The sequence below is a fragment of the Bufo bufo genome, chromosome 1, assembly GCF_905171765.1.
Source record: "Bufo bufo chromosome 1, aBufBuf1.1, whole genome shotgun sequence".
Lineage (NCBI taxonomy): Eukaryota > Metazoa > Chordata > Amphibia > Anura > Bufonidae > Bufo > Bufo bufo.
In genome coordinates, this window is record NC_053389.1 from 29,942,548 (window position 1) to 29,957,890 (window position 15,343).

The 15,343-nt window shown below is 46.2% G+C and overlaps 1 protein-coding gene across 2 annotated transcripts in view; it reads right to left on the reverse strand.

The window, feature by feature from the left end:
• The window catches only part of LOC120992595 (dual specificity tyrosine-phosphorylation-regulated kinase 1B-like), a 67,821-nt gene that overhangs the window by 24,111 nt on the left and 28,367 nt on the right, over positions 1-15,343 (reverse strand). For both annotated transcript variants that reach the window (XM_040421662.1, XM_040421672.1), the window contains exons 2-3: positions 4,635-4,777; positions 3,574-3,693 (exon numbers count right to left, since the gene is read on the reverse strand). In XM_040421662.1, the coding sequence (XP_040277596.1) occupies positions 3,574-3,693; positions 4,635-4,777 (263 nt within the window). The remainder of the gene's footprint in view (positions 1-3,573; positions 3,694-4,634; positions 4,778-15,343) is intronic.

Consider the following 15,343-nt stretch of genomic DNA (forward strand, 5'->3'; position numbering starts at 1 on the left):
ACTGGTATAGGAAATGTCAATGTTAGTAGATCTGCCGCACTGTGTACAGTGATTCCACAAGATACAATGGCCTCAGATCAGGATACAATATTTTCAACACACAGTGGTCTTTTTCTGACTATCGTAAGTTGAAACAAGACTCAACATACAATGTCTCAGACCCAGATCCAACCAGTCAAGGCCACTTCTCTGGTATAATAGGTGTATTAACTGTCTGTTATCTGTAAGGACTTGTTTTATCTGTCTTAGTTATCTGCTTATTTTTCTCTTATCTTGTAAGACATTTTGGGGCTTTGGAACCAATCGTTACAATGGTTTCCACATACAATGGTTGTCCTGCAACCCATTAATATTGTAGCTTGCCTCAATTGCTATATATTTTGCAAAACTCCCCGGTATGGCTTCCAAAGAATAGATTTGACAGGATTGACTCTATTTTTCGGGAGCTTATTTGGCGCAAGGGCCAACCTAGGATTAAACTGGAAACGCTGCAGTACGCCAAGTCAGAGGGGGGACTGGCGGTGCCGAATCCCTTATTTGGCTGCTCAGAGTCAACACTTCAAGGGATGGTTAGACCCCGAGTCTAGAGATGTGACCAGTCAGTTAATTCAATATAAACTGAAAAGCTGAGACCTTTTGTTGCTCCTGGAAGGGGCAGAAATACATCAGGAAGGTCCAATGGGTGCCTTAGGCTACACAATGTATAAAACTTGGAGTAAGATAAAACAGTTAAGAAAGGTTGAAGGAACTAAGGAATATACTCCTCCATGGGGTAACCCAGGGTTGCCCGAATTTGTCTCCTTAGAAGGCTTTGGGGATTGGAGACGGAAAGGGATTCTAAGAATAGGCCATTTACTTGAGGGGGGAAGCCTTTGCATCTTTTACTAAGCTGCAGGAATTGTATGGTATACCTAGAGGACAATTTTACAAATATCTCCAAATACGCCACGCGTATAACAAGAGATTCAAAAACAATGTTAGAGTGTCAGAGGGATGTGGTTTTGCACCACATTATCTCCAAAGGGGTGAGGAGAGGGATGATCTCCATGACATATAAACTACTGCTAGATAATTATTTGATATCTTACCCTTTGTCCAGAATGCGCAAGTGGGAACAGGATGTAGGGACTATCTCTAATGACCAGTGGTCAGACATTCTTGAAGCGATACCCAGTTATCCTCCTTGAGCGAAGGGGGGTAAGCTTTCGCAGCTGTTTATTGTCCACAGAGTCTATAAGACACCAACCTTTTTGCATCGTTTGGGGTATAGACTCAATGCTGATTGTCCTCAGTGCTCTGTGGATCTTATACATATGCCGTGGAGCTGCGAGAAACTGAGGAGGTACTGAAAGTCATACATGATGTATATAAAAGGTACAAATACCGTATGATCCCAAGGTGTGCGTTCTGGGCTATGTATCAGAGATTGCAACTGAGCACATGTATAAAGTAGCAGTGGGTCGGTTATTATATGTGGCAAGAAAGCTGATAGCCTTGCACTGGATACAGGCGGAACCTCCATCCCTTAGAGAATTTATACGCAAAGTTGACACAATGCTGGTTTATGAAAAGGCTATATTTCAGAAGAGGGGGTGTCCCACAAAGTTTGAAAAGCTTTGGGACTCCTGGCTTTTGTTTAGGCGTTTGAATAACAATATTTGGTAAGATCACCAACACCATTGGGGTGGGGTGCATGGGAAGGGGGGGGCTAAAAGTTGTATCAAGATATATGCTAAGGGTCTGAGTTCAGACCAAGTTTGTATGTGTTATTAGGAAAACATGTCATTGCTATACTATGCTGTAAGATTGTATTATTACGGTAATTGGCGATGTTAATAAAAAGGATCTGATTCAAAAAATATTGTAGCTTGAGCGACCACTGTATATTAGAAAATAAAAATCACTGCATATAGAAAGAGGCTATGGGGACTTTTTTTTTTATTATCGCATTCTACTGATTTTGGGATAAAAATCATTTTTTCAATCGGTCTGTATAAAAAAAAAAATTAAAAAAAAGTAGAGCACTATTCCTGTACAGCTTTCAGTTTCTGTCTATTTGCAGACTGGCAGGCTCTCCATTCACATCAGCTCTGCCAGCAGGATCTGTGGCCCTCATCTCTCAACTCCTGACCGCTCATAAACCAACACTCATTTAAGCTAAATTCTTATCACACTGAGTGCTTATGAGCCGTCAGGAGTTGAGAGATCAGGGCCACATGTGGAACCATCAGACCAGATGCCTGACGGGACTGAAGCGGAAGCCTGCTAATCAGCAAAGGCAAAGAAACTGAAATCTGTACAGGAAAAGAAGTCGAAACTTTTTAATAAGGACCAACTGTAAAAATGATTTTTAGCCAAAAGGTAAAATGAATAAAAACGCTCCAAGGGCGTCCATAGCCTTTAATTTCTATACATAACTGGAGGTACACATAAAAATAAAAGCTCCAGTCATACAGTGGTGAAACCAACGCACATCAGTGATAGAAGGGATTGAACACTGTATAATTGAAGTCTACATTTTCTTTTACAATTCGGTCATGATGCAATAGCACATGAGAGTTCTCAATCTATCCTACCCAGGGATGTGTATGGCTGTACATTTGGCAGGCGATACCTGTTAGAATAGAGTAATATAAGTCCGGTTGGCATCTACTAATGTGGGGAAAATGACCTGGCAGACAACAGTCATCAGCAGCCGGGACTAACTGTTGTTTCACGGCTTTGACAAAGAGCTGCACTTGACCAAAAATAACAGCAAGTGTGAACTGTGACTTTTTAAGGTGGAACATCATGATTGACCTTGACTTTACATCACAGTTTTGAAGATTTTCTCTGTAAAGTTTGTGGCAGAATGTGTAAAATCACTGTAATTTCCTACTGTTGGACCCGCAAACAATTAAGAAATAATCCCCTCATGATGCAGCAATTTTCCGGTTTTTCATTTTCTACTTCGTGCCTCCCCAGAGCCATAACATGGCTAAAACATAGATGTATTAACAGTTCTACTTTCTAATGGCACCATTTAATATTGCACATAATGTAGTGGCAAGCTGGAAAACAATCCATATGAAATGAAATTGAAAAGATAAAAAAATGCAATTCCCGTATAGGTTTAAATTATTATTTATTTTTTTGCATCACCATATTCTGATGCCTATAACTTTAATTTATGTCTAAGAATTTGGTAGAGGGATTTTTTTTTGTGGAGCGACCTGTAGATTTTAGGGTGGCAGAATCAGTTCGTTTTTTAATCAGGCAGGGCTTGATAGGAACTCTGTTACGGCAGACCTTGGAGCCTTCAGAAGGCTTTAGGCTGCCATAGCAACCAAATGGCTCCCTCGATCTTGGGACGGGGGAATCAATCGGTCCCTGGGAGCACAGTGCTCCCAGAAAATAACTGCTCAGGTGCAGCGGTTGCAAGTGACCTGGCATATGAGGGGTCAAAAGTATTCGATTGGCGTTACTGCTGATCACGGATGCTGCCAGCGGGCACCATCTTTAAAGAGCGAATATCAGACGTACGTGTATGCATCGATGATGCCAATGGGTTAACAAGTATAATTGTCAACTAACCTCATTTATGTGCTTGTAAGTCTTTATCAAGTCCACTGAAAGCTTCCGTAGAGGTGCAGCTGCCGAGTCTCGGAAGGTTAATGGAATCCGCCGTTGTAAAATGGTCATATCTGGCAGGACCTGTGGAGAAGGGCAATAGTCATTTTAACCAAAAGGAAAATAATACTCAGTGAATACACAATATAATCTATACATTGTAATGATGAAACACACTACAGGTAACTGGATAACTGCATGACGCAACATTTTGTGTCCGCTTATCAGGAAAAGGGGCATACACAAGATAACTCCCACAATTCAGCACGCTAGTATTGCCCCTAAATACATTGTTCCAGATGACGAGCTACCGTGGGAATCAGCAACCTCTGGCACTCCAGCTGTGCTGAAACTACTACTGCCAAAATTCTCCTTTCACTTCTATGGGAGTTACAAGAACAGCTAAACAAGTGTGCATGCTGGGAGTTGTAGTCTCACAAAGACAGCTGGCGTGCTGGAGGCTGCCGATCCCTGAACTACAGGATACCATTGCAGTCTCTACCACTAACAAATGAGAAACATTTTGAAGCCTGAATGATAGTTTTCGTACCACAGTTAATTACTCAGATTGCAACCTACAAACATTGCTCTTATGCCAAGTGATTTCCTGGCAGATACAGATGATCCTGATGATTGCCCATCAGTATCGGATTGATAGGAATCAGATTCCTAGCACAACCTCAACCAGCTGTTTGAAGAGGAAATATTGCTCAGGGTAGCGCTGCGGCCTCCACACAGCAAACCAAGCACAGAGCCATCCATTGTGCAGCGCTGTGCTTGGGATTGTAACCCAGGCCCATTAATCTGAATGGGAGTGATCTGCAAATAGGCCATGTGATCACAACAGCACCAGGGTCTCTTCAAACAGATGATCAGTGGGGGTGCCGGGAGCCAAACCCCCACCGATCAGATACCGATGACTTATCCTGAACATAGGTTGTCAATTATTTTACTCCAGGAAAACCCCTTTAAGAAACTCTTGTCTGTCTCCCTCATCACAGGGGTAAATGCTATTATATAGTTACCTGCTGATGATCAGCCATTGATTGAAGGCTGGAGAAAGGAGCGTGGCTGTGCTGGCTCGACATGCTTGCCTCAGTGGGGACAAAGGCAAAAGGGGCAGCCAGACAGAAAGAAGAGGAGGACTTGCATCCTGTACTGCTGCCACCTGCAAGATTGAAAGAGGCAAAGGGTTAAGCATACCTTTATTTTTTTTAAAAAGTTAAATACATAAATCATGATTTGTAGTAGGGTTGTCCTGATACGATACCATAATTTTGATTTGGTTTCAATAGCATAAAAAAAGTATTGCGATACTCGATACCACGCAAAAAAACACACACCAAAAAAGCTGTGCGCATTCTGCATTTTATAAAAACGTCCAGCCCATAATGGAACAGTCCAATCCTATTTTTTGGGGGGAACAAGGTGACTAAAAAAAAAAATATGGCAAATCATGTTTTTTTTTTATTATTATTATAACTTTTTTCCCCTGTTACGGCATTCACCGCATAGGAGATATTTTTTAATATGTTAATAGTTTGGACATTTTGGACGTGGGGATATGGAATGTTTATTTATTGTTTATATATTTTATAATTTAAAATTGGGAAAGGGGGGATAACTTTTTATTTAATAACCATTTTCCCCCTTAGGGGCCAGAACCTGGGATCTTTTAATCCCTTGTCCTATTCACCCTGATAGAGCTCTAGTAGGGTGAAGAGGACTTCACACTCTCCCTGCTGCCCTGTACATAGTACACACAGCGGAAGGGAGCTTACCATGGCAGCCGGGGCTTCAGTAGCGTCCTGGCTGCCATGGTAACCGATCGGAGGCCCAGGATCACACTGCTGGGGCTCCGATCACAACTGCCACTGCACCACCAATAAGGAGGAGGGGACCCTGCCACCAATGACTAATACTGAGGGGGTTGGAGGCGCACTGCGCCACCAATGAAGATAACTAACCTTTTAATACAAATACAGGAGGTGGGTGCCAGCGGCAGAATCTTATACCCGGCACCCAACCTCTACGACAGGGCGCTGCGATCTGCAGCAGTTAACCGCTCAGGTGCAGCACCCACCTCCTGTATATGAATTAATGGGGGAGTTATCTGCATTGGTGGCGCAATGGCCTCAGGCCCGCCCCTCCTCTTCCCCTCTCACTTGTTATTGGTGGCACAGTGGCCTCAGCTCCGCCCCTCCTCTTCCCCTCTCACTTGTCATTGGCGGCGGCAGCAGTACAGTGGGGAGGGGGAGGCTTCTTCCTTCTCCACTGTCCTGCTGAGGAGAACATGGTGCGCACTGAGAGCAGTATCGAGCCTAGTATCGGTAAAAGGCAAATCCCAGTATGGAATCGATCCAGGTACAAAAGTTTCTATTGGGTAAAGATGATTTGATACCCGGTTCAACCCTACTTTATAGTATGCGGTATCACTAGATGTTACACGCTGCTTTGTAAGGCTGCAGACGGTTTACAGAATTTCACAATTCGTTTACATTAACTAGGAGAGATATCCAACTGATCTCTGTTGGGTTATGTTCACACAGTGATATTCTGCAGCAAAAACTGCCACTTACCCACTTGCTGGCTTAGCTATAGTAAATGGAGCTGACCTGCATATGGCTGCCAGCTGTCTGTGGTTGCAGCTTTAATCTGCCGGCCCAGGAGCCGCAGCACTGCCTCCCGCTAAAAACAACGGGCGGCAGACACCACAAGACCACAACCCAAATTTTGGCGTTGTGTCCATGCCAAAATTCCAAAAGCAAACTTCACATTGTAAACAGGCTCTAAGGCGGTCTCTATCCGTCTGGATATCACATGTAGGACACAAATTCTTAGGATCCAGATAGAAGCTACATTACTGTGCAGACAGGGATCCCCCTGGATATACTGACTTAAAAGGGTTTTCCAGTATGAAAATCTTGTGTGAAAAAGCCCTTAAAGGGCTTATCCAAGCCTGTCCCATGCGGGAATCACGCTCCGTGTGAGAGGGGCCGAGCGTTCTGGACTTAGGAAGCGCGCAGCATTATCATGATTGATTGACCTCTACCTACAGAATTATACTGTGTAGTCCAGAACGCACGATCCCACAAGAGACACGCTCCTGTAAATGAGACGGATGGGAGTTCCCTAATCCTGATGCCTGGTACTACTTCTAGCAATAGTGGTTACAGTAACGATGCTGCTAGATGTCCAGGCGCTGAGGATTAAAAAGCTTTTCTGCTACTTCAACATTTTTTATTTGTTTTTTAGAATTCTTGATAGTATATAATCCCCCAATCGCCACACTGGCCACTGGGCCTCATATATGTAAAGATATGGGGCAGACAATGGGCAGGCGCGGACCCCACTGACTACGATGGGCGTTCTAGGCATGCTCGGTGCCTTGTGCATAGGTCAGGAGGGAGCTGATCAGCTGGGATTTCACCCATTATGAAGGAGGGGATCTTGTGTCGTCTGCACAGAGGTGACCGTCATTCTGCCTGTGCTGATAATTATTATAATAACTACTGAAAAGAAAACTGCACAGAACAGAGACCATGGCCTGTTAGCCGGAGTGAAGGCTGCAGGACTATAAATATTGAGATATGGGGGAAAAAATAAAAATAAAATAATCATATAAAAAAGGTGATTTTGGTCATTTTCTAACACATTGCCTTTAATAACGATGACCTATCCTCAGGCCCATTGATCTCTGACTGCTGTGGGAGTGAGGTGTCGGACCCCCGCAGTCAGCGGCTCCCCAGCGTGCGTGTACACAGCGCTGTCCATTGTGTAGTGGACGCAGCTCGTTACTGCAGCGCTGCACCACTGAAGGAAATAGTAGAACAGCTGATCAACAAGGGAACGGGGAGTGGGACCTTCCCCAATCCCGAGGATTGGCCATACAGATAAAAGGGCCTGGGAAACCCCTTCAACCTGAGTAAGACTGGCAGCAAGTGTCCCACCAAACATCTCAAAGATCCCATCATCGATGAGCATCAAGGCAATGTACGGAATAGGCTGGACCCCCGGAGAGGATGGGGCTTCTTGTAGCCGGCTGATTGAACAGGGTCCTGAGTCTAACTCTGCAATGAGCCCCAGATCAGCAGAAGACACGCAGTATTCTCATCTGCTGTGTCTCTGCAGTGTGATAGGGAGTCGCTGGTAACTGGTTCCCTTTAAATATGGATTTTTCACTCGCAGAAATTTCTGCAACACAGACTGCAGCGGGTAAAGGCCTGCACTTCTTTATGAATGCGTCTGGTGAGTATTTCACATAATTTAGCTTTATCGAATTCTCAGGCAAATGTCCCTGCCTTATGTAACACACTTAGGGAACAAGACGGAATGCATGTCTTTTCACTGGGGACCCAGAGGCGCGCTGCTTTCCAGTCCGAAAGTACTTCTAATTTCCTCCTCTAATTGGCTCCACTAGCCAGACAGGTATCCAATGAAGAACTAGTATCTATGGGCAGGGACAGTCTAAAAATAAAGGAGTCAGCTGTGCTGCCTCAGCAGCAGCACCGGAGCCGGGCGCGCACAGCTGACTACACACAGCTGCCAGCAGCCAGGCCGTGGTTGGCAAGGAAACGGGAGAGCTCCTCCCGACCGGAGGAGGGGCGGAGGACCTGCAGCAGCAAAGCCTCCCAAATACATGGCATGTTTCTATTCACAAAGCCCTGGGAACACAGATGGAACTGCTCGGCCGCCCGGATCCGTCACAACTAGGAAATCAAACCATCTATCTAATCTCTATTAAGGGGCTTTTCCAAGATTTTCATACTGATGACAATATCCGATTGGTGGGGTCTGACTCCCGGGGCCCCCACTGATCAGCTGTATGAGAAGGCACCAGCGCTCACAGTAGCGCCACGGCCTTCTCCCAGCTTTCCCTAGGCCAGTGACGACACGTTCATCAGTCACGTGACCTTGGTGCAGCTCAGCTCCATAGAAGTGAACGGGGATGAGGGCGATCTACAATGTCGGGCGCGGTGCTCGGTGAGCACATAGAAGGCCCTGACACCCACAGGAGCGCTGCTGCCTGATCGGCGGTGGTCACGGGTGTCGGACCCCCCTATCCAGAGGAAAGGTCATCAGTATTGAAGTCTCAGAAAAACCTTTTTACTATAATGGGGTCCAGGTAAACCCAGTAAAAATGCAGGATTGGTGCACAAATAGTGGTTTTTATCTGGCAGTTTCCCGGCATTCTATACCGGAAGGCTGTACCGGCAACGTGAAGAAGCCTGACGAGACCCCGAAACTAACGTACACACCAAAGGAAGGCAGGTCATAGGATATCCTCAAACTGGTAACATTACATTTCATGAAAAAAAGCCATCTACTGCAGATAGCAAGCGGCTGGAATCTGTCCAGGCATCGAGATACACATGGTGTAGTATAGAGGATCTGTCAGATCTCCTGTGTGGTGTAGTATAGAGGATCTGTCAGCTCTCCTGTGTGGTGTAGTATAGAGGATCTGTCGGCTCTCCTGTGTGGTGTAGTATAGAGGATCTGTCAGCTCTCCTGTGTGGTGTAGTATAGAGGATCTGTCAGCTCTCCTGTGTGGTGTAGTATAGAGGATCTGTCAGCTCTCCTGTGTGGTGTAGTATAGAGGATCTGTCGGCTCTCCTGTGTGGTGTAGTATAGAGGATCTGTCAGCTCTCCTGTGTGGTGTAGTATAGAGGACCTGTCAGCTCTCCTGTGTGGTGTAGTATAGAGGATCTATCAGCGCTCCTGTGTGGTGTAGTATAGAGGATCTGTCAGCTCTGCTGTGTGGTGTAGTATAGAGGATCTGTCAGCTCTCCTGTGTGATGTAGTATAGAGGATCTGTCAGCTCTCCTGTGTGGTGTAGTATAGAGGATCTGTCGTCTCTCCTGTGTGGTGTAGTATAGAGGATCTGTCAGCTCTGCTGTGTGGTGTAGTATAGAGGATCTGTCGGCTCTCCTGTGTGGTGTAGTATAGAGGTTCTGTCAGCTCTCCTGTGTGGTGTAGTATAGAGGATCTGTCAGCTCTCCTGTGTGGTGTAGTATAGAGGATCTGTCAGCTCTCCTGTGTGGTGTAGTATAGAGGATCTGTCAGCTCTCCTGTGTGGTGTAGTATAGAGGATCTGTCAGCTCTCCTGTGTGGTGTAGTATAGAGGATCTGTCAGCTCTCCTGTGTGGTGTAGTATAGAGGATCTGTCAGCTCTCCTGTGTGGTGTAGTATAGAGGATCTGTCAGCTCTCCTGTGTGGTGTAGTATAGAGGATCTGTCGTCTCTCCTGTGTGGTGTAGTATAGAGGATCTGTCAGCTCTGCTGTGTGGTGTAGTATAGAGGATCTGTCGGCTCTCCTGTGTGGTGTAGTATAGAGGATCTGTCAGCTCTCCTGTGTGGTGTAGTATAGAGGTTCTGTCAGCTCTCCTGTGTGGTGTAGTATAGAGGATCTGTCAGCTCTCCTGTGTGGTGTAGTATAGAGGATCTGTCAGCTCTCCTGTGTGGTGTAGTATAGAGGATCTGTCGGCTCTCCTGTGTGGTGTAGTATAGAGGATCTGTCAGCTCTCCTGTGTGGTGTAGTATAGAGGATCTGTCAGCTCTCCTGTGTGGTGTAGTATAGAGGATCTGTCAGCTCTCCTGTGTAGTGTAATATAGAGGATCTGTCAGCTCTCCTGTGTGGTGTAGTATAGAGGATCTATCAGCGCTCCTGTGTGGTGTAGTATAGAGGATCTGTCAGCTCTCCTGTGTGGTGTAGTATAGAGGATCTGTCAGCTCTCCTGTGTGATGTAGTATAGAGGATCTGTCAGCTCTCCTGTGTGGTGTAGTATAGAGGATCTGTCAGCTCTGCTGTGTGGTGTAGTATAGAGGATCTGTCTGCTCTCCTGTGTGGTGTAGTATAGAGGATCTGTCAGCTCTCCTGTGTGGTGTAGTATAGAGGATCTGTCAGCTCTCCTGTGTGGTGTAGTATAGAGGATGTGTCAGCTCTCCTGTGTGGTGTAGTATAGAGGATCTGTCGGCTCTCCTGTGTGGTGTAGTATAGAGGATCTGTCGGCTCTCCTGTGTGGTGTAGTATAGAGGATCTGTCAGCTCTCCTGTGTGGTGTAGTATAGAGGATCTATCAGCTCTCCTGTGTGGTGTAGTATAGAGGATCTGTCAGCTCTCCTGTGTGGTGTAGTATAGAGGATCTGTCAGCTCTGCTGTGTGGTGTAGTGTAGAGGATCTGTCAGCTCTCCTGTGTGGTGTAGTATAGAGGATCTGTCGGCTCTCCTGTGTGGTGTAGTATAGAGGATCTGTCAGCTCTCCTGTGGTGTAGTATAGAGGATGTGTCAGCTCTCCTGTGTGGTGTAGTATAGAGGATCTATCAGCTCTCCTGTGTGGTGTAGTATAGAGGATCTGTCAGCTCTCCTGTGTGGTGTAGTATAGAGGATCTGTCAGCTCTCCTGTGTGGTGTAGTATAGAGGATCTGTCAGCTCTCCTGTGTGGTGTAGTATAGAGGATCTGTCAGCTCTCCTGTGTGGTGTAGTATAGAGGATCTGTCAGCTCTCCTGTGTGGTGTAGTATAGAGGATCTGTCAGCTCTCCTGTGTGGTGTAGTATAGAGGATCTGTCGGCTCTCCTGTGTGGTGTAGTATAGAGGATCTGTCAGCTCTCCTGTGTGGTGTAGTATAGAGGATCTGTCAGCTCTCCTGTGTGGTGTAGTATAGAGGATCTGTCAGCTCTCCTGTGTGGTGTAGTATAGAGGATTTATCGGCTCTCTTGTGTGGTGTAGTATAGAGGATCTGTCAGCTCTCCTGTGTGGTGTAGTATAGAGGATCTGTCAGCTCTCCTGTGTGGTGTAGTATAGAGGATCTGTCAGTTCTCCTGTGTGGTGTAGTATAGAGGATCTGTCAGCTCTCCTGTGTGGTGTAGTATAGAGGATCTGTCAGCTCTCCTGTGTGGTGTAGTATAGATGATCTGTCAGCTGTCCTGTGGGGTGTAGTATAGAGGATCTGTCAGCTCTCCTGTGTGGTGTAGAATAGAGGATCTGTCAGCTCTTCTGTGTGGTGTAGTATAGAGGATCTGTCAGCTCTCCTGTGTGGTGTAGTATAGAGGATCTGTCAGCTCTCCTGTGTGGTGTAGTATAGAGGATCTGTCAGCTCTCCTGTGCGGTGTAGTATAGAGGATTTATCGGCTCTCTTGTGTGGTGTAGTATAGAGGATCTGTCAGCTCTCCTGTGTGGTGTAGTATAGAGGATCTGTCCGCTCTCCTGTGTGGTGTAGTATAGAGGATCTGTCAGCTCTCCTGTGTGGTGTAGTATAGAGGATCTGTCCGCTCTCCTGTGTGGTGTAGTATAGAGGATCTGTCAGCTCTCCTGTGTGGTGTAGTATAGAGGATCTGTCCGCTCTCCTGTGTACATAGACTGTGTCCCCCTACAGTCTGACACTCACACATATATAAAGGTATGTATCAGAGGTGGGTTAATTACCCTTTACACAGGACATTTCAGCAGGCGATTGTCTGGAGGGAAGTGTTCCTTCCTGGGAATCATCTGCTTGTCAGTGGAGGAGGCAGTGATCTCCTCCACAGTATGGGGAGCAATGATCACTAATACCAGCCCTCATCCCCATACAGACTGCTCGTCTGCTGGCAGCAGTGTTTACACAGTATTATCTTCTGCCGGCAATGATTTCGGTGCCTACACAACAGGGCATATTACCCAACGAACAAACGTTTCACTCATTCATCAGGTAATTGGCGGCACCTTTACACAGGCAGATAATCGCTAATGAGCATTCCTATGAAAGCTAGTTAGAGATGATCTAGTGGATTCTCGGCCCATGTAAAGAGAACCTGTCACCTAAAAAACGCCTCCCAAACCGCCAGCATTACCTAAAAGTAGCCAGCAGTATGTTTCTAAAGATCATTTTCTTCCTTTTGCACCAAAATCTTGAAAAATTAACTTTAATCCCCTGCATGCGCTATGTAACAGCAGAGTTTGAGGTCAAGGGGGCAGCGGCCTCCCTGTTTCAAGTCAAGCTAACCACGCCCCCTTGCTTTTGATTGACAGTGGTTTGGGAGGCGTTTTTTAGGCGACCGGTTCTCTTTAAGAAACAGAGTGGTCAGAACAAATATAAAAGATCCAGGAGAAGTCACCGCTACAAGCAGCTGTGGTGGTCGGTTAGTCAATATAATAAGAAGCTGCTCTGGATGCAGTTATTAGTTAGGACAGGGTGGACTTAAGGAGGACCTGTCACCGTGAAATAAAATGCAATCTGCAGAGCGGGAGAAGCTGGGCAGGTGGAGAGTTTTGTGGGAAAAGATTCAATAAAACTTTCTGTGCTTTTTCTGACCCGAGGACAACCATCAGTGACTGACCGCTCTCTCTGTATACACACTTAGGGCTCATGTACACGACCAGATGTATTTTGCGGAACAGAACAGCTGGCCCTTCATAGAACAGAACCATCCTTGTCTGTAATGTGGACAATAATAGGACATGTTGTATTTTTTTGCGGAACGGAAATACAGGCATACGGAAACAGAGTACCTTCCATTCTTTTTGCGCACCCATTGAAGTTCTGCATATGGTCCACACAAAAAAAGAAAAAATGAACGGACACCGAAAGAAAATACGTCTGTGTGCATGAGATCAATCGCTGATGACACCTCCCGTGTATGGAGATCTGCTCACAGGGGCGATCCTAAACTATACAGACAGGAGGGTCTCCAGAGGTTTTCCCAGGATGATTGAGAATGGCTAGAGGGTATGCAGAGGAGCTACTACTGTATTCCCCAAATCCTGATCTAGTACATGATCTCTTTGTAACAAGGCCAGGACCTCACATGGATACACAGATCTCCCCATTTCAAGCTTGTAGCACCAGGGGGCGTGTCCTGACTGCTGCAGTCAATGGCAGATGAACAATGTAACCAAGCACGTGCGACCACCTCGGTGACTTGGACAAAGATTAGGAAAAGAGCAAACAGCAGGTGGTGCTATGATCTCGCTGCCCAGCTATAGTAGCTTTTTAATTAAATGCAATTACACAAGTATTCAGATCCAGGTGCTAGTCTGAAAACTAGTTTTTGTGGGACAACCCCTTTAAACAGTGATTTTGGTTTTCTAAATGAGTAAATATACAGGCAATATACACGTGCTTTCCACATATCCAGCACGGCATATACACCTGCAGTATTACATATTATAACTAGGACATGCTATAGCCAGGGAGGAGAGAACGAGCTCTAAGGGGGACGTGGGGCATAACGGCTCCTGTACAGAAGGGGCTGCGATGTCACAAAGCACAGACCCGGGGAATGCACAGACTGTGCTGTAAGGACGTGCCTGTGTGAACGCACCGACGGTAGAATTCAACGCTAAAGTCTGTAGTTCCAACGGTAAAAAAAAAAAAATGCTAAACTTTTCTTCTAACCTGGGAGTTTCACTCAAACATTTTGGTCAAAGGCATTGCTGTTTGTGTCTACTACAAGATGGGGGCAACGTCAGCCCCACGCCGCCCCCAGATAACACCCGGGGTTCGGTAAGTAAGCAGTGTGTGTGGCAGTCAGAAGGGTTCACACTCGCTCTGATGCCAAAGAAGGCAAGTAAGGACGGAGCACATGGGACTGAAGTGCTGCTTCATGGAGTATTTATAGCCGGGGAACTAAAAATACAGGCAGCCCGGCCCGTACAGCGACCCGGGGAGAGGCACGTGCCAAGATCAGGTCACTTTATTTAAAAATTTCACTTCCTTTCTTATGACTGCAAAATGTTATGTTAACTCCACTATTTTTTAGCAGTATTTAATGGGATTTGATGCTCCCTAAACCCTCAGAGCTCCCGAGGCGATGGCGTCATGGAGGTATTCCCATCACAATGAACATGAGACGCACCCCCAGAGAAACCCAGGAGCCACAGTTGGGCTGGACTCCTGCCGTGTAAAATGGCGCACTTTTCAAAACTGACTGGATCTACCTGTAGTTCCACTGACAGTGCCGTACAGCAACATACGGATCGCCCTGCACAGATTTAAGCTGGCCACACACACAGCGCGACGGGTCCAGCTGACACAGGTGATGTTGGGGGGGGCGACAAGGATCAGTTGAAATGAATATATATTCTAAATACCCGCCCAATCCTTTAGTTCTCCGCTGCTCCCATTGCATATTCAGACACGTTCAGCCGAGCCAAACGTGTATGGAGGAGCAGGGAGCGAGACGGGAGAGATCACCGTCGGTCCAACAAACCAGCAAGTCCGAGCAGCTCAAGTCCAGAATGATTACTACAGTCTATATCAGTGGAGGCAAACCTATGGCACGGGTGCCAGAGGCGGCACTCGGAGCCCTCTCTGTGGGCACCCACACCCTGGAAAGTCTGTGGTGTACCAATATGCCTTAGACTTTTCCTGCCATTCATCAGCACAGGGTGAGCTATGAACGGCACAGGCAGTGCACTGAATGTAGGCAGCTATTATAACTAAATGATAAAGTACATGGAAGATATACTATTGGACTGTAGTATTCAGGGTAAATTGCCGTTTTGGGATAAATAAGTGGGTTTTGGGTTGCAGTTTGGGCACTCGGTCTCTAAAAGGTTCACCATCACTGGTCTATATGGAAGCTATTGGTCGTCTCTTAAAGGGGTATTTTGGTAATATCAGGCCATCCCCTATCCACAGTAAAACAGATTGTTGAGGGTCGTTGATCACAACAGGGCCTCGTATGTTCACAGAAACAGAAGGATCTGCAGGTCGGCCATGTGCCATTCATCTCCACAGGGTCTACCAGGACCAGCCAGGC